The sequence below is a fragment of the Meleagris gallopavo genome, chromosome 8 (assembly GCF_905368555.1).
Source record: "Meleagris gallopavo chromosome 8, MGAL_WU_HG_1.1, whole genome shotgun sequence".
Lineage (NCBI taxonomy): Eukaryota > Metazoa > Chordata > Aves > Galliformes > Phasianidae > Meleagris > Meleagris gallopavo.
In genome coordinates this window covers 5,224,293-5,245,674 of record NC_139411.1, presented here as the reverse complement: position 1 = coordinate 5,245,674, position 21,382 = coordinate 5,224,293, and the positions used below count along the sequence as shown (strand labels likewise).

At 36.8% G+C, this 21,382-nt stretch overlaps 1 protein-coding gene across 2 annotated transcripts in view; it reads left to right on the top strand.

The window, feature by feature from the left end:
- SHLD2 (shieldin complex subunit 2) overlaps window positions 1–21,382 on the top strand; it is a 36,365-nt gene that overhangs the window by 8,893 nt on the left and 6,090 nt on the right. For both annotated transcript variants that reach the window (XM_010714170.4, XM_010714172.4), the window contains exons 3-7: window positions 9,712–9,758; window positions 11,365–13,786; window positions 15,064–15,171; window positions 15,806–16,000; window positions 18,350–18,484. In XM_010714170.4, the coding sequence (XP_010712472.2) occupies window positions 12,259–13,786; window positions 15,064–15,171; window positions 15,806–16,000; window positions 18,350–18,484 (1,966 nt within the window). In that variant the 5' untranslated portion in view covers window positions 9,712–9,758; window positions 11,365–12,258. The remainder of the gene's footprint in view (window positions 1–9,711; window positions 9,759–11,364; window positions 13,787–15,063; window positions 15,172–15,805; window positions 16,001–18,349; window positions 18,485–21,382) is intronic.

Here is a 21,382-nt window from a genome sequence, read left to right as displayed (position 1 = left end):
CTTGTCTGGAATGTTTATTCCTTGTATCGGAGCACAATAAATTTTCTCAGATATTTTCCTTGCTTGGAACAGAATTAGCTGTAATGAAACTAGAGTTCATGTATGTTTTTGTAAGTATTGATGAAAATTAGCTTATGTAAAATTTCCAGCTTCTATTGGATTGAAATTAATACTAGGGAAATGAGCAAAGCCTTCCCTGTGGGAGCAGCACATGCTCTCTGTAGCTGCCTCTGTACGTTATTTTGGTGCATTAGTTTGAATGAGAGTGGTTGTCGAATACAAAGTAGGTTTTTCTAATAGATTTCAGTTGTGTTTGTTTAGTGTGTCTGAAATAGTGTTTTTTTTCAGGATGTCTTTATCTACCACTTCAGAGGATGACGGGTGGAAGGAGGGTAATATAACTTGATCTATGGCTATATTTTGTTATAAAGTTTACTTGCTAAAGTGCTGAGTTAGGTGAAACTACTCAAAGGAAGTAGATATTGGAATTGGCATGGACTGCTTGGGAGTATGCCAGTGTAGATATGATTGTGACTTTGAATGTGCTGAGAAGTCCTGTTAGATCAATTGAAAACAGTATCGTTTCTTGGGCTGCATTAGTACTCTTTTTCTGTTTTGTTTTGCCATCCAAGGTAGATCATTAGAGAATATAAACTCTGGAGACACAGAGACCAAAGTGACTTTCCCTGTCAGATCATTAACTGCCAATCCTAAATTGACCTGTTGCAGTAACATGGTGTAGTTTAGTTATTCCCTGATCTTCCAGTGTACAGCAAGGTGACCTCAGCAGACAGAGCTTTGACTTGTCAGCCACGAGGTCTTTTCCTTTCTAGAGTAGGATCAAATCTTTTATTTCATCAAAGTTTGTTAAGCATTATTAATCTGGAAAATCAGTGGCAGGCTTTCCACCAATAGTACTGCTGTTGGCATCTAGCTCTTGACCTATGAATTCAGTATTTCCTTCTAAAGATACTGGAATTGGACCAGTCATAAATTACAGTGAGTACTGTTACTAGTACAAAGTGTGGTGGCAGATTTGTTGTGGAGCCTGGATCTAGATTGGCAATCTAATGGAATATGTAAAACCTATTATAACCTTCTAAATAGGAACAACTTTGGTCCCCCTTAAAACTGCTTGTCTTCATATAAGATTAGCAGCTGAATAGGTGATTTACAGTCCCTTCAAGCCTCTTAAGATTTTTCCACCTCTTTGTAAAATACTAACATTTCAGTGAGATTGGTTTTTGAAAGTTATGTTTGAGTCAAGACCTTTCTTTACGGTCTTTCATAAAGCTGTCTTAAGTGTAAGGCTGTGACTATGGGGAGAAATACTAACTTGGTGCTTTGATACAGCAATACACACGCCTTTGCATTTCTTATCAGTGCAGGATGCTACTTACGGATATTTTGTTTTTACTTGCCAAGTAAAAATGTTCAAGATGTCTCCTAAACAATGTGGCATTTGAGGGATACTTGGAAAATAGTATTTGGAAGTCGAATGGCTTCCAGGATCAGAACCTCAGACATGAAAATGTATCTGGATTAAGGTAAATACTGCTTTAGAACATTTGATTTCCCAAGTTAAAGGGTAGATGTAAGTAAAAGGGTCAACCAGGTCGTTTCCATTTGGGATTAGAATTTTAGTTTCCTTTACAGCTGGAAGAATAAAATGTGGGTTTTACAGGTTGAGAAAAGAACATCAAGTGATGTCAGTGTACAGAGGAATTAAGTGCACAATCAGATTTCGAGGTTCTTAACTCTTTCAGTGTTATGCTGATACCTTTTCCCTCTCACATTTTTGCAGCTATTAACAGTTTAAGATGGCGGTACTTTGGATGCTTTACTCTTCATTCCCTACCAAACCAAATATTTGCTCATCCTTCATATGGATTAAATCTTTGCTAGTTTTTTTTTTTACTGTGATCCAGATGTTCAGTTTTCTGCATGGTCTTTCTATTGGCAGCCACAGCTTATAATACATTCTACCCTATATTGTGATGTTATAGGAGTTCTTCTTGACAAAAGCTTCAAACATCAATGAACAGTTGCTCATTTGTTACTGAATACCATATTTGTTGAACATTAATCTGTGTTTTGGGAAAGATATCTTTTCAGTTACTTCTGATATTTGTACCATAACTGTATCTCTACTTGCTTTTTGGGTTTTGTGCTGATACTTTAGCTGTTTATCTTTAGTTCTTAGATTTTTTTCTGTTCCAGTGTTTCAAAATGATTGTGTTAAATGATAAGTGATTACATTTCATTTCACGTTAAGTTGTTAGGAGCTCACAGCCCCTCATTTGCATGATATATTGGCTTTACCAGCACGATAAATCTCTCCGTATAGAATTATAAACATCAATGTAGGATTTGCAGTGACATGTCAGGTAACTCAGAATATCAGCAGAGATAAGAATTCAACAAGTAGTACATTTTGTTCTTTGATCAGTTGTAAAGGTTGCAAATACCTGAAAAAAGATAGTAGGTGGTCTGTTTAATGTAATAGCTTTTTGTTTTTCTGCTTTATCTGCTATCTTCTTAAGAGCTCACAAATGGGGTTTTAATTGTGAATTTTATGGGAAAGGCAAGAGCAATGTGTATTTACTCATTAATTGTTCTGTACTCAAGACAATAGCTGGTTATACACCATGTCCTTCAGGCATTTTGAGTTCCTTCATATTTTGTTTTTCTACTGGTCTTGTAACTTTTGGTACAAAGATTGATCATCATCTGTTATGCAGAGCACCATCTTCTCTCACTAAAGATAATTTCACCTTAAATTGGGTTGCTAGCGTGAGTGAATGTGATGAGCATGTAGATATGTGGCTCAGTTTTATCCCAAGCTGTTTGAGGGAAGAATTAGGGGTGTCTAGAATATTCCCAAGGGTGAAAATAAGTGAAATAAATGGTTTTAAAGATTGTTCAGATAAGCTACTTGTAATGCAGCAGGTGGATAAAGCTGTTCTCATCCTTAATGTAATACAGCTCAATAATGAGGACTGTGTACTACTGTAAGTAATAGTTCTATGTTAGAAAGTTATTGAATTCAAGGCAATTGAGTGCCCAACAATAGAGTGATAATATCTTGGTACAAACAGTAATTGAGGTATTGCCTCTAACATTAATACAATGAGGAGAAGATATATCTTCACTGAGAATAATGAAGATACAAGAAGGCTTTAATCAGTAGTTATGCTGCTGAGGGCTTAAAACAGTAGAGGAAGATGAAAGATGATTTCTAACACCTCATCTTGAGGTTTTTAATTTTGTCAGAGGTAGGTTTGGGTTGCTGGATTACTGTGGGAACAGGTGTTTGTATAGCCTATATATATATCAATGCTTCAAGCATTTTGTGCACGGTGATAGACGGATTTTCTCCAGTGGTGACATCTTCTAGCAAATACATGGACCTACCTTTTTACTGAGTAGAATAGAAGTTGTGATTTACAACTTCTAAGTTGTCCAAATTACTTCAAGTTACTAGGGGAGGGTGGCTGGGGAGCAAGAACTTACCTGCCTTTGAAATGGGGGAAATTTACGTCTAAAAGGCACCTTTGGTTCAGTCAGCTGTGTTGATAGTTACTCAGTGTCACCTGTTCTCTGTTAAAGCTTAACTAGTTTGCTAAACTAACATCTATCTAAACCATTGAAATGGAAAGGCTTATCTGTTAAAAAGCTGATGGCAATTAATTTCGTTTATGTATCATTTCTTAATTTCTTGATAGGCAAATGCTAAAAAAAAAACCTTCTAAACTTTTTGAGTCTTGAATTTTTAAAGCAGTTTAATTTAAAATAATCTGAAATTTTATCCTGATTTTTTTCTTTTTTTTTTTTCCCCCCTGCAGCACTGTAGTAAATTAACAACTTTACTCCTTATCCATAATGCTGTGGAAGTGTTTGCTTGGTTGACGTTCATGGAGTCCTATAAAGAAATGGGCAGGTACATTGGTTCTGTAGCCACAATAAGAAACAAGCATGTGCAGTGAACCATCTGTGATCTCTGTAGTGCCATTCACCGTTGTACAGAACCAGATTGGCCCTACTCTGAAGGTTAGAGCTGCTAAAGGTAGCTTTATCTCTGAAACGAGCCTTGCTGTCCTTTTAGATCATATCTTTCAGTTGCTAAGGCTGAAATGTATTTCTTGGGAGTTAGAGGGAAGGAGAGAGTCCAAGTTGGCCTCAAGTTTTCTCTGTATCTTCAAGAATGGAAGCTGCCTTGTATCCAAATTACTGGATTGTATCACTATTGCTTGTATCACTATCATGTAGTTAAAAATCTGACTTGTTTCAAGTGCAGTGCTCACATCAGAAGCATGTTGTATGCTTTTGAGGTCTAAGATCTATGGAAAAACTGTATAAAGCCACCTTTCCTTTCCTTTCTTCCTGAGCTATGAAATTATCACAAGAGATCTTCTGTATTAAACATAAAATCGTAAGTTACGTTGTACCGTACAAAAGTAAACTAATATCCCTACCTGAAGGATGTAATTGCATACAGAATACATAGTTAAAATGTTCAGAATGTGGCTGTTCTGATGGTGCCTGGTACCATGTTCTCAGTCTGGTCAAAAAATACTAGTTCCTGTTTGTAGAAAGGTGAAGTGTTTGTTCTTATGGAGGGCTCTTGCATATAGAGCGAGGAAGAGAACAAACTCTTAAGCTGTTGGTGTACAGAGTTCTTGTGGACATGTACGTTATCTGGTTGCTACCAGAACTGTTCAAGTAGTTTCTAGTTTTACACAGTCCTTGAGCACAGCTTGATCCCAGTGATTGCTGTTATGACTCCTTTGGGTGAGTGGGTGGCCTTTTGAGTTAACAAACATGTAACTTGAGTTGCTTAATGATTCTGACGGGTTAAAAATATACCACTAGACTTCAGAACGCAACGGGAAGTGTGACTTTTTGTTAAACTCTAGTGCTAACGTATCCAGTTGTGAAGAGTGAAAGGTATTTTAGTAACACTTACAGACAACTGATTTGCATAAGGCTTTTTTCATTTCAGGAAAGATAGGTTTTCACCACCCTGTCTCCCACAGTGCAAAGGCACAAGCACAGCAGTCTTACCTACAGCTTTTGTCCGAAACATTGATCTCCAGTTTTTATAATATCCTTTTTTGAGTCAATGCTTTGTAAAGAAAAAAAAATGTTATTTTTTTGCCTGCTGTAGGATGGGAGCCACATACAAAATGGGTGAGTAACTTCAATTTCTTGACTCACTACGGTGAGTGCAGTTGTGAGAGCTCCTTTGATTATGGCTATTTGTATGCTACAACCAGTTAATCCAAGTGCTGCATACATGTTGTGGAAGATGGATATTAGAAACTTCCATGAAACATGAAATACCAGCTTACATGTTTTGAACCTAAGTGGAATCTTGGTTTCTTTGAGAAATGCATTAGATATCATAGAATTGCTTGGCTTGGAGGGGACCTTAAAGATAGTATAGTTCCAGTTCTCTCCCATGGACAGGGTTGCCACCATGTAGATCAAATGGCCCAAAGCTCTGTTCAGTCTGGCCCTGAATATCTCCAGAGATGGGACATGAGCAGCCTCTCTGAGCAGCCTGTTCCAGTGCCTCACCACCTTCTGAGTAAGGAATTTGCTCCTAACATCTAGCCTAAACCTCCCTTCTTTTAGTGTAAAACCATTCCCTCTTATTCAATCACTATCAGGCTGTGTAAAAAGTCAATCTCCATCTTTTTAATCAACTCCCTTTAAATTTGGAAGTTTATATGAGAAGATGTACTTGTCTGTTGCACAGTATAATAGTGATGTACTGGTATTTGTATTATTAACTTGAAAGGCATTTACTGTCTTAAAAATACATTTAAGAAAACCTCACTAAATCAAAGGTCAGTGAATTGTTACTCAGTTTGGAAACTAATTGTTCTCTTGATTAAAGAATTTGATTGTTTTTTTTTTTTAAATAGCTAAACTTTTACAATAAGAAAATAAAAACCTGATGCAAGCCTTGTATGTTTTCTTTTTTACCTTGATCCTAATGAATAAACAGGCATTAATCTGATGTAAAGGGCTGCTAGATCTTGTTTCTTTGACAATGACAAACTGCCTCATTTTCATCTTACGTCCAGTATTTATTAATCAACCTCAGTTTATCAGAAGATTTAAATTGTGGAATAGGTTTTTACTGGTAGTTATGTTTGTGGATAATTTTCTGCAGACTTGACCTTTTTTTTTTTTTTCCTGGGGGAAAAAAAAAATCAACCCCTCCCCCAGCATTTTTACTCTAAATTGTGAAGTTTTGGACTATACTGCAGTATCTGGAGGAGTATCTTTCCTTGGCAGAAAGTACAGTAGCTCAGTTGTCTGCAATACTTCTCAAAGTGAAGGGTTTATAGAATGCATGTTCTTTAAAACATGCACATTGCTTCTGTGTATCTCTGACCTTTTACCTTTATCTTTCCTTCCTACTCATAAGGTCACTGTTCTAAAGAACTTTTAACTTCTTTTGTTTGTAACAGACACTGTTCATCTCTAATTATGTGTTTTTAGTGTATTGCAAAAGAAAAATCAATAAGTAATGTTTGTTGCCTAAAAGACAAGATCTTGCAAAGCACAAAGGTGGTGAGGAAAGAACTATCACATGAATCAAAAAAAGTACTGCCTTTACCTTTATTCCAGTTCTCAGGCAAGAAGGATTATCTCAGTGACTGAACTGGAAATGTGTAATGTTTGAGTTGCCAGATTTTTTGCATCATTTGGTTTCAAAAAATTTTTTTATATTCATATTTAATGCACCTGTTGAATAAATACCTAAATACAGTCCAAACACTTAGAGAAAACATCTTAATCGCAGATTAAGAGAAATATTTCTGATTGGAGCTTTTTTTCTTTTCTTGCCCAAGTTGCTCAGACATGTTGTATGTTCATATCTTTATCCCAGTGTTGTTCAGAATTTAAAAATGTGTGAAACTGTCACTACACTGCATGCAGTTGGCTCAGTTTTTTGAGGTTATTGCACAGCTAGCTACAGTACCTGGCTTTTTAAAAGACATTCAAGTTTTAGAGTGAGACTTGAGCTTCATAGTAAAGGTGTCAGAAGTGTTGCCTGTGATATAGTTAGCATTCTGCATCCATTTTTCCTTTGGCTGGTGAGTGTCTTAGGAGATTTTCTACTTAACAGTCATACTGCATGACTTCTTTCAAGGAAAGAAACTATAGGATGAATTTAACTGGAAGTGAATGCTGTGAAGATGGCTATTAAGAGTTGTTTTTCTGTTAGGTCAGTGCCACTGTCTTCTAACTACAGATAGAAGTGTAGAATCAACCATGCAAATGAGAGAGGGGTAGAAAAGCTCACATTTAAGATTTAAAATATCCTACTTATATGTATTTGTTTTCTGAATAGCCAAATTTTCAACAGGTAGTGACCAATGAATTTTTCATATTGTAGGAATCAGTTTATGAACTACATACTGGTTAAAAGGTTCAGCATCAAACAAGATCAGAACTTCAAGTGAAAAGAGCACACTCTACTTATATCTCAAAAAGAATTTGAGAAGGGGAAAGATGCACGTTTCCATGATATTGCTTTAATTCTTTTTCTGACACATTACTGTCTGTGTAATTTTATTTATTGCTTAAAGCCATACTGTGTAGAAGACAATGAAATTGTAACCTAGAGGTAGAACTTCTGCAGCTTGCTTTCTGTGCATAGAGCAATAAAGCCTTGATGACATCTTACTTGCATATCATTTTTAAAATCAGGAATTTATGCCTATGACTATCATTCATCACAACTGATGAGCAGCTGAATCTGTCATGCTCCTGCTCCCTTTAAATTACCTTGGCCTAATGCTTAAGTGATTATCATAATGAGTGGATACCCTTAATGAAGAGTAAAACAGGGAATAAAGCAATTTTTTTTGAGGTAGTTTGGGAGGTATTTAACTTCACAAAAGATTTCTGGAGTACCTCTATCAGAAGAGGAATTTTCAAGCAAATTTGGATATCTCGTTCTATACACAACAAATTACTCTGATTTAACCTTTAGTGATGTAGTTGTGCATTTTAAAAACTTAATTTGAAAAATTCCTGTCTTGCTGTGTCCGTTGAAGGAAATATTGTGTACCGTGATGTATTTCTTGCAGTAAGTAACTAATGTTTAGTTGCAATGTCTTGCAAATGTGAAACTTGCTGATGTAGCTACAGTTTTTTTAAAGATCATTGACCCGTCAATCAGACTCTGACCATTTCAGAGATAAAAGGGTAGGCTTTTATTGGCTCTCCAGATAAAGCACCTTTTCACAAATTAAGAAATGGTGTAATAATTAACAGGTATAATGGATATGTGCATTCAGTTTTTGGTTATCTTTACGAGCTTTAGCTCCTGTTATCTTTGTAGTTAACCCCTTTCTATCCACAGATTTCACACAGAATCACACACAGAATGGCCTAGGTTGGAAGGTACCTCAAGGATCATGAATCTCTAACTTCCCTGCCACATGCAGGGCCACCAACCTCCCCATTTAATACTAGACCAGGCTGCCCAGGGCCCCATCCACCTGGCCTTGAACATCTCCAGGGACAGGGCATCCACAGCTTCTCTGGGCAGCTGTTCCAGCACCTCACCACTCTCATAGTAAAGAACTTCCCCCTGACATCCAACCTAAATCTTCCCTCCCTCAACTTAAAACCATTTCCCCTTGTCCTGCTGTTATCTACCCTTTCAAAGAGTTGATTCCCCTCCTGTTTGTAGGCTCTCTTTAGGTGCTGAAAGGCTGCAATGAGGTCACCCCGCAGCCTTCTTTTCTCCAGGCTGAACAAGCCCAGCTCCCTCAGCCTGTCGGATCGCGTAAATACATGATTTAAAAAACAAAAAATTTGTGATAGTTGTGCATCTGTAATATGGTTAGACTGGCCGTTTTCTGCATTTTCTTAAAAGATTAATAGTAATTCTTCTTTCTCTCTAGAGCAAGAGAACTTTGGTAGCAAAATTCATTACATAAATACTAATGTTGTTCTAAAGATGGCATAGTAATGATTGTTTTTAAACAATTTTACCTACAGGGAATTTGCCCAAACTATTTAAAAGTATTTTTTATAGCTGTGTGCCTTGGGAACCCAAAGGGCCAACCATAGTCAGGGGTTCGTCAGGCCCAGCACTGCCATTGAGTGAGGGGAGGGATTGTCCTGCTGTGCTGTGGGGCCTCACCATGAGTATTGGGTGCAGGTTTGGTTATAAAAGGTATGTAAAACTATTGTAGCCCTTATTTCAATGCTCTTTTAAGATGGCGAAGACAAGACATACGGGGGAGTGGCCGATGTCCTTTGGTTTGTTCAGTCTAGAGAAGAGTCTGAAAGGAAGCCTCGTAGTAATAACTAGGTTTTTGTAAAAACAATTATGGCAAGATACTGGCTTTGTATCTAATTCAGACACTGAAAGCTCTTGCAACTCCAGCCTTATAAACTAGCCTCTAAATGTCGTATTATCCCTCCTCAGCAGCCAAATTGCCCTTCCAGTGTCCCCAGAACTTATCAAAGACTAATATTGGTGGGCTCGTTGACAGTGCAGTTGAATCCCATTTGTAATTTTTTTAAGAGCTCTTCTGAGCATTCCTTAGGCCTACTCTGAGGATATAGAAAAGAGGAAATTATTTTTACTGGAACACATAGTTTACTTAAGGTTTGATGCACAAATGGTTGAGGTTTCCTTGTGGAACTAAGAAAAGCCTCTGATATCTCTTGCAGGTTAAAAGGACAAGCAATGGACAGTAGGACTGGAGCACCTGTGGCAGGTTAGTATTCAGCCCTAGTGAAAGTTAGTTGAAATGAAGGAACTGTTCCTCACAAAGCCCATTATTTTGTTGATCTCTGCTAAATACTTTAGAAATAGCACAGGTCAGCATGAGAACTTAAGTGCTTTTATATTTTAGCACACACGTAGAAGAGATCTTTGTCTTTGGTTTGAACGTCTCTTTCATCTGTTCCTTCTTACTGAAGACCTAACATTATGTTACAGTGCACTTGCTTTAAAAGGATACCCAGTGACTGATACTGACATAATTTAAAAAAAAAAAAAAAAAAGGAAGATGGTAGTAGGGTAGTAGACTTAATAAAATTTGAAATGGAAGAAAAAATTTAATCTTTCCAGTCAGGTTACAGTTCTGAAGTTCACATAAAATAGGAGTAACAAGTTCTGTTGGTTGTAGTGGATCTGTTCTTGAAATTATTTTGTGTTGTGAACTGGAGGGCTTTTTTTCTTACCTATCTCTTAACTTGTTTAAGGATTCAGCCTCACTGTCATAGATTCGTAGAATAGCTCGGGTTGAAAAAGATTTTCAAGATCATGAAGTCCAACTGCATCCTAACCATACTACCCTGACTCTCCACTTCTATTGTCCCTGAATAATTCATCTGCCTTTCTTTGCTTTCTTACCTGATCCATTATTTTCTATGTTGAACTGGTAATTCTTCTTGCTTATTAGTGTTTTATCATTCCATAGTTATGTAATATACAGCTTTCACACATATAATTGTCCTTTAAAAGTTGTATTCCTTCAAGCAGTGATTTAGATGTATGAATATAATAGAAATGTGCATACCTTGCTCCAGTTTAAGTATGATTTATTTTGCAGGTGAGCTTATAACCGCAATATCACTTGCTGTGTTTTGCAGCTTTTTTTCTATTTTGTGCTGTGTTCTGACTGATTTCAGTGCTGTTTCCTCAGGTGCATCTACAAGGCACCTGAATTTAGGCTTCCAGGATGTTTGTAGGTTTTTTCTGTTGCTATGAGCATTTGACTGTGCGGATTTATCGACCCCTGGTGGATTGTTAAGAAAACGGCCGTTAAGTGCTAACTGTAAGGGCTGCTCCGAAAGTAATGCCTCCTGTTTTATCTCAGCTCTTGATGTCAGAGGTGGATGTCAGTGATATGGCAATAGAGGTTGAACCTTCCCACCAATACTGCATTATATTTTGTTGCTGTGTGACAGATGGCAGCAGAAGGGCAGTCTGACAGAATGGCGCCTGACATGGATGAAACAGAGGTGTGGAATTGAATTCTGCCGTACAGATACAATGACACCCACTGGCATTCACTGATGCTTGCTGGACATTTATGGAGCCCAAAGTGTGGATGTAAGCACAGTGAGGTGGTGGATGCCACATTTCAGCAGTGATCAGTCGGTTATCTCCACTGGTGCATGTATTTGTGAGCACGGTGTGCAGGCTGTCATTGATTGCTGGTGAAAATGCACAACTAATGGTGGAGACAATGTTGAAAAATAATGTTTTATAGCTGAGAATTTGTTCTATCAAAGGGTGTTATGAGGCATTACTTCCAGAGCAACCTGTATTTTTGATTGCTGTGTCTGTTTTAATGCTGTTTCTTCTGTTTACAGCTGGATTTGTTCCTGAATTTCTCAGCTGGTGCTGTTTCCTACCTCCACAGAATTTCTGCTACGACAGCTCTTATTAACATTGCTGCTAAAACTTAAACATGTCACTAGGTGCCTGCATTTTAATGCATACAATGCTTTTAGCTGTATCTGAGTATTTAAAAATGATAGTTTAGCAGATATCTTAAGAGAAAAACGTATCTTTTTTAGTATGTGAGCTGAATTTTTTTTTAACAAGCTGGAAAAGCTAGGAACTTGGATAGCATGATAAAAAATATGAATTAACTTCTAAATCATTTGCTCAATCTACACTGTGACTACTTTGTTTTTATTAAAAATTTATAAAGATATTGGTAATATCCTGAGACCTGGCCTTAAAATATTAGATGACCTAATGTAGTGGTTTTTCTGCTAAACCAGGCTTGTTAATTTATAGCTGCGTAAAATCATGCATTTCTACCAAATTCTTCTAAATTAACCATAAGTAGCTCTACTTTTATTATTTATAATTTTAACTTATGTTTATAATATCTAAACACAAGTCTGCTCAGATCACGAGTAAACTACTAATAAAATTTGATTCCTGAGAACTTTGTAGAATCTATTCATTAAATTCTGATCTTCACTACAAATCTACATCTGCCATGTTTCCAAGTATCAGAATGAGAAATGAATTGGTATTCTTTACTTACTTGTAAAGTAAGTAAACAGGAAGTAACTTCCATTTTTTAATAGTACAGACTTTAAGTGATGTTTTCTATCAGTGGTTAAATATTCCTTCAAAGTTTATATACCTTAAAATAAGGAAAAGTTTGCATATAATATTTGGCAGCATTTAGTACTGTAGTTACTGTGTAAACCACACCATTTAAAGTTTAAAAAAAAAAATAAAATAAAATGTCAGAAAGACCTCAAATTCATATCTTTGTTGGAGCACCCAGTATTCCAAGCCTGCTAGAGGTGTCGGAACAAAGTAGTTCAGTACCTGCTGTTGAGAAGTGGAAAGAACTCCACTGTTCCTACGATATACACAGTTTTTTTAATGAAGAAAACAAAGGCACTGACCATTTAGTGTTTCAGGCAGGAAACTCTGTAGTCACAGCAGTTCCCACAAATGATTACAGTTCTCAGCAGTCTGAACAGAAGAAATTAATGGTAGAAAAGGAGTGTTTGAAACCTTTTGTACCTGTGGTAGTAACTTGTGCTACTTCATCCCAAAAGACGAGAGGTTTAACTTATTCTGGTTTTCAAATATCCAAAGATAGGCACATATGTGCAAACACAGATGAGGCTCCAGATTGCCTTCCTCAGAAATTAGTGAAATCAGGTAGACAGGATGAACAATCACAAGGCAGTTGTTCAGACCTCACTGAAAGAAAACCCAGTCACTTAGAAATTAGGGACTCTGACATTTCTGATCTGGTTGGTAGTACAAAGCAGATCAGCATACACCTAAGGTCTGTGGAACAAGGTGTTGAATCGGATCACAGAAATGATCACCATGAACATTTAAGTCGATATCTGAATATGTTTTTCCCCAAAAATCAAGAGTCAAAAGCAAAAGGAGAATTAAGTGACTGTTCAGATCTTGCAGTGTCGACTGATACTGAATTTCGTAGCATAATGACTTCAAGTCAGATAGCTGCTCTTGCACAGGATCACTTTAAGAACCGGAATGCGATGCAGAAAAGAACTGCAGAACTATTGGAGACAGAAGGACAGAGTAAGCGCAAAGAAAGGCAATGTGATGACTACCAATTGGAATCTGATGCTGGAAGATGTCTCTGTTTGGCTGAGAATGAGTGTAAGCAGGAGTATACAAGTTCTCCTGAACTTTTCAGTTCTGATGGTGATGAGAAAAACATTGGCTTTGAAGATACAAGAAGAGAAGAAAGCTCTAATGAAAACACGGGGGAGTCTCATGAATGTAAGGTTCCTGCTGGGCAATTCATAAATGAAATCCATATTGAACCATTGAGCTCGGGGATACTGTGCTCTCAAGTAGAAAGCTCTCATAAGAGCTCTTATAAAAGAGCCCACGAGTCTGAAGATCTTTTTCATATTTTTAACACAACGCTTAAGAGGCAGCTTAAATCAAAGAGAGCTAAATTGAATTCTTCCCCATCCGGTCCTGGAATGACAGTGGGTCAAGAGAGGATGGAGTTCAAGCCTCAAGGGAAACTACTATCATCACTTAAGGACTGCTGCTGCAAAAATCAAAAGTACAATGTTTTGGTCACCGTAGTACACCCATGTCTTATCAAAGAAATACAGATGAAGTCCAGACCCAAATCTTCATGTAAAGTTCCTGTAGCAACAATCGTAGTTATTGATCAGTCAGGAACTAAGAGAAAGGTGGTGCTGTGGCGTGGTGCTGCGTTTTGGTCACTCACTGTGTTTCCTGGAGATGTCGTATTACTTACAGGTGAGAAGTGATTCTGGTTTGTTTTTAAATATGGATCTTAAATGCCTGTTGGAAGTAGACCAGTGTGTAATTAGTAACTTGGAATTATGGCTAAACATCTGTCAGTTTTTTTCTAACGTCACTTGTATCACTCATATCACTCAGTCAGTTTGAATTATTATGGTCATCCTGACAGTGTAACCTGTCAGTGTTTTAAGGGGAGAGTGCTGTTACAGACCAGATGTTAGTTATTTCTTTTTTGAACTTCTCTACAGCATATGACGATGGGTACTGATGAATACTTCGTACTTGTTAAAACATATTAGAAGCAAAATGCTCCCTTTGTTAAGAGAATACTATAAAATAGAAAACTGTATTGCATCTAATCTAGGTCTGGAGTTGATAAGAACTTGATAGCTATCTAAATGTTCAGGTTTTGCAAAAAAAAAAAAAAAAAAAAAAAAACAGGAAAAAAAATATAGAAGTATTTTTGTTTGAGTAGTTCAGTGATATCTTAAAGATGCCTACATCTCTTTCTTAACAAGAGTTCCTAAAGTAAGCACTTATATTGCATTGGTAGTTATTTTAAAGCAATTGAAGGTAAGGTGGGCTTTATTTTCTGCTTAGACTTGCGTACTCCAAAATACATCAAAAGTATTTCTAGGTAACCTCAGTACTATATTATTTGCAAGAAGTGTTGCACTGTAATAGCTTAGCAATTTTGCTTATACAACACTTGCTGTTGGGCTATTAAATATTTTATATGAAGGATAAAGCCGAGCAAATTTGATTAAGTCTTCTGAAGGGATGTTGGTAGATTAGAAAAATCGCTGTGCTTCAAAGTGATATCTCTGAAATTCTTACTTCATATGATCACTCCTGAAAATGTGGGTGGTGTTATAGCTTTGGCACCTTCCTGCCATCTTGCAGTTGATTAAATTTGGCAGTTTGAATGACTTAATTGGTGTGTGTACTTTTCCCACATTTTTGTGCAAGTCCCTTGCATACATCAATGTCAACCATAGGTGTCTTATACATTAAGATGCAACGTGTCCTTGGTAATGAAGAAGGCATAAGGCAGGGAGAGAAGGAGAGGGCAGGCAAACAAGTTGAGGATGAAGAAGACATAGCAGATGATGAGAGACTGAGAGAATAGCAAGCTAAAGAAAGAGGAGAGTCAAAAGTAAAGATCTGATGTGGAGCCAACCTCAAGGTTTTTGTTTCCGTAGCTGAGAAGATAAATATGGTACTTCAATACAGTTTGCACAGGAATTAATAAGGTTGCTTTTTTCTTGCAGATATCATGATGCATGAGAATCACTGGTATGGAGAAATAATGCTGCAGTCTACATTTACCAGTCAGTTACTGAATCTGGGCAACTACTCAGTTCTCAATCCAGAAGAATGTAAGATACCATTGCATAAGTTTCCTTCATAAAATTGTGTTAAAATACTAGTTTGAAGTAATGCATTTATTAGCAATGCCTCACATGTAGATAAAAGTAGAAATGCAGGCAGCTGGAAAGTACAAAACACTGTAGGTAGGTTCACCAGGATCTTGTAAGGCTTAAGAAAATGAGAAGATCAGGGAAAATTATTTACAGACTAATAAGCATGAAGACTTCAAAGATAACTGAGTTGTGGAGCACTGGGGGAAAGGGGAAAGATAGCACAAGTGTTCCTGTGTACTTGCTTTGTTCTTAGTCTTCCTGACATTGGCTACTCTTACCTATTTAAGACAGGTTTGGGTAAATGATCAAGAATGGATGTTCTTATGAAGTTACAATACCATGCCTCTTTCTTCTTTTTGGTGTAACTTAAAATACTGCAACTATAGTTAATGTTGGGGATGTTATTAAGAGGAGGCAGATGAAGTACAGTTTAATTTTGAATCAAGTCTTGCACATCTCAAGCATTTCTTGCCTTAGAATTCTCAGAACAGATTTTTTTGTTAGTTTAAATTTTCACAGGTGATAGATTTTTAAGCTGCTAAGCTCAAAAAAAGGAGAGTCCCTCTAATTTTGGTTGTTTTTATTTAAGTTTACCCTGTAGTGAATGGTGATGTTCTCCATGGCTTATTGGCATATGTATCATCAGAATTTCCTCACTTTAGAGACATTCCACGAAGGCAAGTTCAGAGACTGGACAGTGTTCAGTATGTTCAGCTCGACCAGCTTCAGCCAAACACTTTGGTTCACTCAATCTTAAAAATTATCAGCATTGCCATATTAACAGGTAAGTTCATGCTCTGAACATCAAATTTCAGAACTTCAGAATCGCCTTGTAAAAATGCTGTTTACATTTTACCTATGGTGGGGTGTTTCCTATTCCATGCTCAAATTTTTTGATACGATTCACAAATAAAACTTGTGAAGACCCACTCATTGAGGTCACCGTTGGAGAAGTAGGACTAAAGAGGACGAAAATGACTGAAATCAGCTGCTGAGTGAGGTTATTGCATGCTAGCTGATCAGTAGCATGTAGATCTGTGTGAGAAGCATGCAGGCAGTGGACATGGACATGGTGTTCCTGCTCACTGAGTGGCTGATGTGTTTTCACTAAGGAATGTGTAGTAGGAATGCTGGAAAGACAGATATACTTTATCTACAGTGAAAGAACATGAGTTAGTTTTAATGGCTCTTGAAACTCAAAGGTGCATTCTTGTTGTAGACTACTGCTTTAGAAAAATGGCTTGTTGATTAAAGCATTGTGTGAGATAGTCAGGCTTCACTAATTCAAACCTTGCTTTCTATCTGACTTCCATTGTGCCTCACGCCACCAAAGGAAACTTATGATTAGACTGTAAACCATATGATTTCCAGAATTACACAATTTTTATAGAATTATCTCTTTTCTTTATAATAGAACTGTGCTCCTTTTTAGTGCTTTGTTCAGAACGTTTTTGTTTTTTTTCCTTGTTAGTGTAGATTTTAAAGCTAAGCATTAAATTCCTCATTTCTTAAATATCTGCAGTTTTTTTTATTGTCCTTACGTGTGTGTCTGTGCAAGTTCTCTATAATTTTCAACACTGAATTTCCAGTATGAATCTATTAAGATGTCTCACGGCAGTACTTGTATTTTCTTCATGTAAACAGAGCAGGAAGTGACCTCGTTAAGGTGATTTGTTCTGGAAATTTAAGTTTCCTGTGTATTGTGAGGACTCCCAAAGTATTTTTGTCACCAGTTCATGTGTTTAATGCACTATTGCTTTTCACAGAATTGTAGAACCATGGAATGGCTTGGATTAGAAGGAATCTTAATGATATATACTTAGTTCTAACAGCAGCAATGCCAACCACTGCATCAGGTTGGTCAGGGCCCCATCCGACCTTTACTTGAACATCTCCAGGAATGGGGCATCCACGGATTCTCTGAGCAACCTGTTTTAGTGCCTTTCAAATAGTCACATTCCTTTCTAATAGAGAATGCAGGTATTTTGGAATTCCTTTTACAGAAGCCTTTTTTTTTTCATGTTAAAATTAATTTGCTTCCATTGTTTTGTAATCAGGACATACATCAGCTCTTAATATAGAATCATAGAAATGCTCACAAGGCTACATGAGCTTATTACACTTACTGCAGCAGAAATAAGTGATGCCTTTTAGATTTCTTGCCAGGAGGAAATAACAGTTTCGTCGCAATTTCACACAGTTGGAATCAGTTTGAGGGGCTAAATGAACAAAACCAAACTGAATCAGGGTCATCTTATGCAGTGTTTTGCCATGTTTTTTCTAACCACTGGAAAAGGACTTCCCCTTTTTTCCATGCTTATCTGCTCTGATTGACTTATTTTATATAATTTATAATATATAATGATATTCATCTTAATTTGATCTTGTTGCACTGTCATCTTGTGTTAGTGCTTGTATTGGTAGGAAGGAGAAAAATGCATCCATTTTGTCAACTGAATTGTCAGAATCACCTTTACTCATTATAAGTTGAGATTTTTGAAGATAGGAATCTTCTATTACATTGTACATATCTCTGATTAGGACATACTTAAAGCATGAGGTTTTGTTCAAAGATTCAATTAATAAAAATAATTGTTATTTAGTGTGGAACTGAAACTTAGGCATTATCCATAGGTAAGGATCTGTAAAAAATCTTCATTTTCAGTTTATATATACTGTCTATATTAATTTGTACTGTACATGACTGTAATGAATTGTGAAAATTTGTAGAGCTGTTACTTGAGTATATTGCACAGAAAGTACATTAACTTCAATTTCCAATTATGGCAGTCTGTTGCTAAGAGGTTGAGTACAATTTCTTTCTACTTACACTAGTCAGGATGATGAGTAAGAGATGCTCAAAGATGCTTAGATACATGCTAGGGTTGCTAAGTAGTGAGGTGGATAAAGGTAAATTAATATTCTGTGTGTTCCTTCAAACCAGATTGATCTTGCTGAAGAAATCACAAAATGTTTTCATTCTGTCCTGAAGAAGTCATAGGTATTTTCTTGTTTACCTAGAGTTGCACTCAAAACATAGTAGCATGGTTTTATCTTGATATTGAGGTGTGTATTTTTTTTTTTGTTAATGTGCTTTGTGCCATATAACAAGTCATAATTTCAAACTTTCCAGAATCTGTGTATAGCTACAGAGGAGGCTACCAGAGAAAAATTATTCTAACAGTAGAACAGGACAAAGGTCAACAGTACAAGATGGTGCTGTGGGGAGCAGGGGCTGCCTGGTACCCTCAACTTCAGAGGAGAAAAGGTAAAAACCTTTATAGGTTACTATCATAGGATTTCTCTGATTACAGTAAAAGCTTTAAAATGTTCAACTGGTCATGTTTTCTATTCAGGTCTCCTTGAAAAGGTCATATTTTGAAATAGATTTTTAACAATTCTCATCTATTTGGGAGTCATGGCATCAGCAACTTATCAGCATCAGTGAGCTCATTTTACAATACTGAGAAAGTGTGAATATTCCCAAATTTGAATCTAGTTACAAGATGCACTGGAGCCTAGTTTCATAACTGCAAATAAAACCAAAAGAAACCAAGTAAACAAAAAAAATGGCGTAAAGTAAGCTACTAGTTTTGGTACTAGTTTTTCTCAGTCTTCCAGTTGCTGTCTTTTTTTGCATGAATTGCTGTTTTTTCTAATTCCCATTTGTGCCGTCTGCTTCCTGCCTCACCAGAATTAGGTTACGTATCCCAGCAGTCCTGCTATCTAGCCCAGCCATTAACTGACAGCAGCATTTCTTGCAGAATTACACAGCCTGTGTTTTAACTGTGACAGTAATTGTTCTTTTAGAAAATCTGAATCTAGGCTTCTAAATTGATTACTCAGAATTTGCATTTCTCATTAGTGGATACATTTAGGAAACAAATACTGTATTACAGACCCCTTAATAAAGTTAGTTGTCATATAGTACAGAATAAAACCCAGAAATCTTCAACAACCTCAGATAAATTTTCACTACAATAATTTTTACATATAGATTCTAAATTCTTCCTGTTCCTCTTGAGTTTAGAACTAATTTGTACTCCTAAATACATAGCTGCAGGACCTCCCACCTGGACTATTTGAAGAAGGCAGTCCAATTTAAATACTCACCAATTAACTTCTTTACTTGAAATCTGCATGGCTTTTACTTTGTGCATACTGTGCTGTGGGCAGGTATGTGCTTTTTATTAGACACGTGTTTAGAAATTTTATGTGCTGGAAAATTACTGCTTTAAATACAGAATTTCTAATGTATTTTTAATACTGTGTATTGAAGCTTAAAAAAAAAAAATTGACAATGTCACAAATAATTTCTAAGACACAAAATGATATAATTCCCTGATGCTTCAGTAGAAAAGCAGAATGGGTGATGCAACTGTTTCTAACTTTGAGCACTTATATTTCTCTGTAAAACTTGTCTTATTCTCCAGCTAGATTTCTGTGTATCTAGTAGCTAGTGTTTTAATGATTAAAAGATTATATCTGAAATTCAAGATAAGAGTGTTTTCACAACTGTTCAAATATGTATCATAGACCAACCATGAACATTTGGTCCAGGTAAGACAGCCAGAAAGATAACTCCCACGATACTGAACAAGAATACACAAGACAGCAGCTAATAGTGTGAGTGGGTTACATGAGGAAAGCGCGTGATCCCGTTCTTGCTGCTAGTGATAGAACAGCTGAGGATACACACTAGGTAGCCCAGCCTTCTAGAGCAAGGAATGAGGACTTGTGATTTTTAAGCTGTGTATATGCTTGGATTGCACAAAATTCTACCTCTTCTAAGAATCGAACAACTGTTGGCAGTAGAAGTTCAGTTTTTCATCTCATGATTTAAAAAAAAAAAAACACTCAAGCTTCCAGTGTACAGTCATCACACATTCAGTTCATATTTTATTTTTTCTTCTTTAGATGGTGGTTACTGAAAACATTAAATGCGTTTTTGTGAACCAGTATTCTTGGGGGACTGTTATTAACATGGGGTAAAATTCTGAACTCATTGAAGATGGGGAAAATGTTGAGTAAGTTTTCAAGGCAAATATGAAAAGCGGTGTATTTTCTTGTGTTGGATGAATACCTTCATGGTTTAAAAAGGAATGTACAAAAGTATTGCAGCAATGTTTGGTATATTGACCTGAAAGTATTTATGCAAGGATATGAGAATGTGAGGAAGCGTGCCATGTATGAAATCAGTCAATATTTTGTTTGGCTTAGTGAAAAAGGGTTGTATTATGATATTTAAAGGGACTGAGTCAGATCCAGGGGCATTCTCTTTCCTTTGAGGGTGTTGAGTAGCATTTGACCGCTGTTTGATAGGCACAGTCCATATGCCAGCACAGTGTGGAAAGCTGTAACTCTCTGGCGTTGCCAGGATTGAAGCATACCTTTATTTATTTATTTATTTTAAACATTCTATCTGTCACTTAGGATTCTGCAGTTATTCAGGAGTGAAGTCTAAAACCATTGGAGGTGACAGCCACGTAGATAACTGCCCATATCCTTCTACAAACATTACCACCCGTAACCGTCCTGCTTTAGGGCATATCTCTGGATGGTATTCCTCAGTAGTTGCTTAATCTTAGGCAAAATCAGAAATACAAGAGACAGCAATAGGATCTTGCTAGTGTGAACATTCCAAGGATGTTCTAAGTTCCAGCCTTCAGGAACAGGGGAAGTTGAAGGAGATAGAGAGTATCCTTCATTTCCTCATTTTCCAAGAGCACAAGGTAGCATGTCATAGGTAATGTATGTAAGGGATGGCTCCCAAAGTATGAAGATGATGCCAATGCTGAGTTCCGAGACCAAATTAGGCTTGCAACCTGTACTTTTATCATACCATAATACTGTTCAAACTTGTCTGGGACCCTTTGGATGGCTTCTCTTCCTTCTTCGATGCTCAGCTTGGTGTCATCGGAAAAATTCCTCAGGATGCACACAAATCATCACTGTGACTAAAAACTGTTAAATATGATTTATAGCAAATGTTTCTGGTTTTGTTTGACCTAATAGACAGCTAAGCACCATGCAGCTGTTTTCTCCCTTCCCAATGCTTCCAGTAGGAGGAGGAGGAGAACTGGGGAGGAAAAAAAGAACTCATGGGTTACTCAGTCTCATGACTTCAGTTTCCTATAAATTAACCAAGATATAAAAATTAAACTCT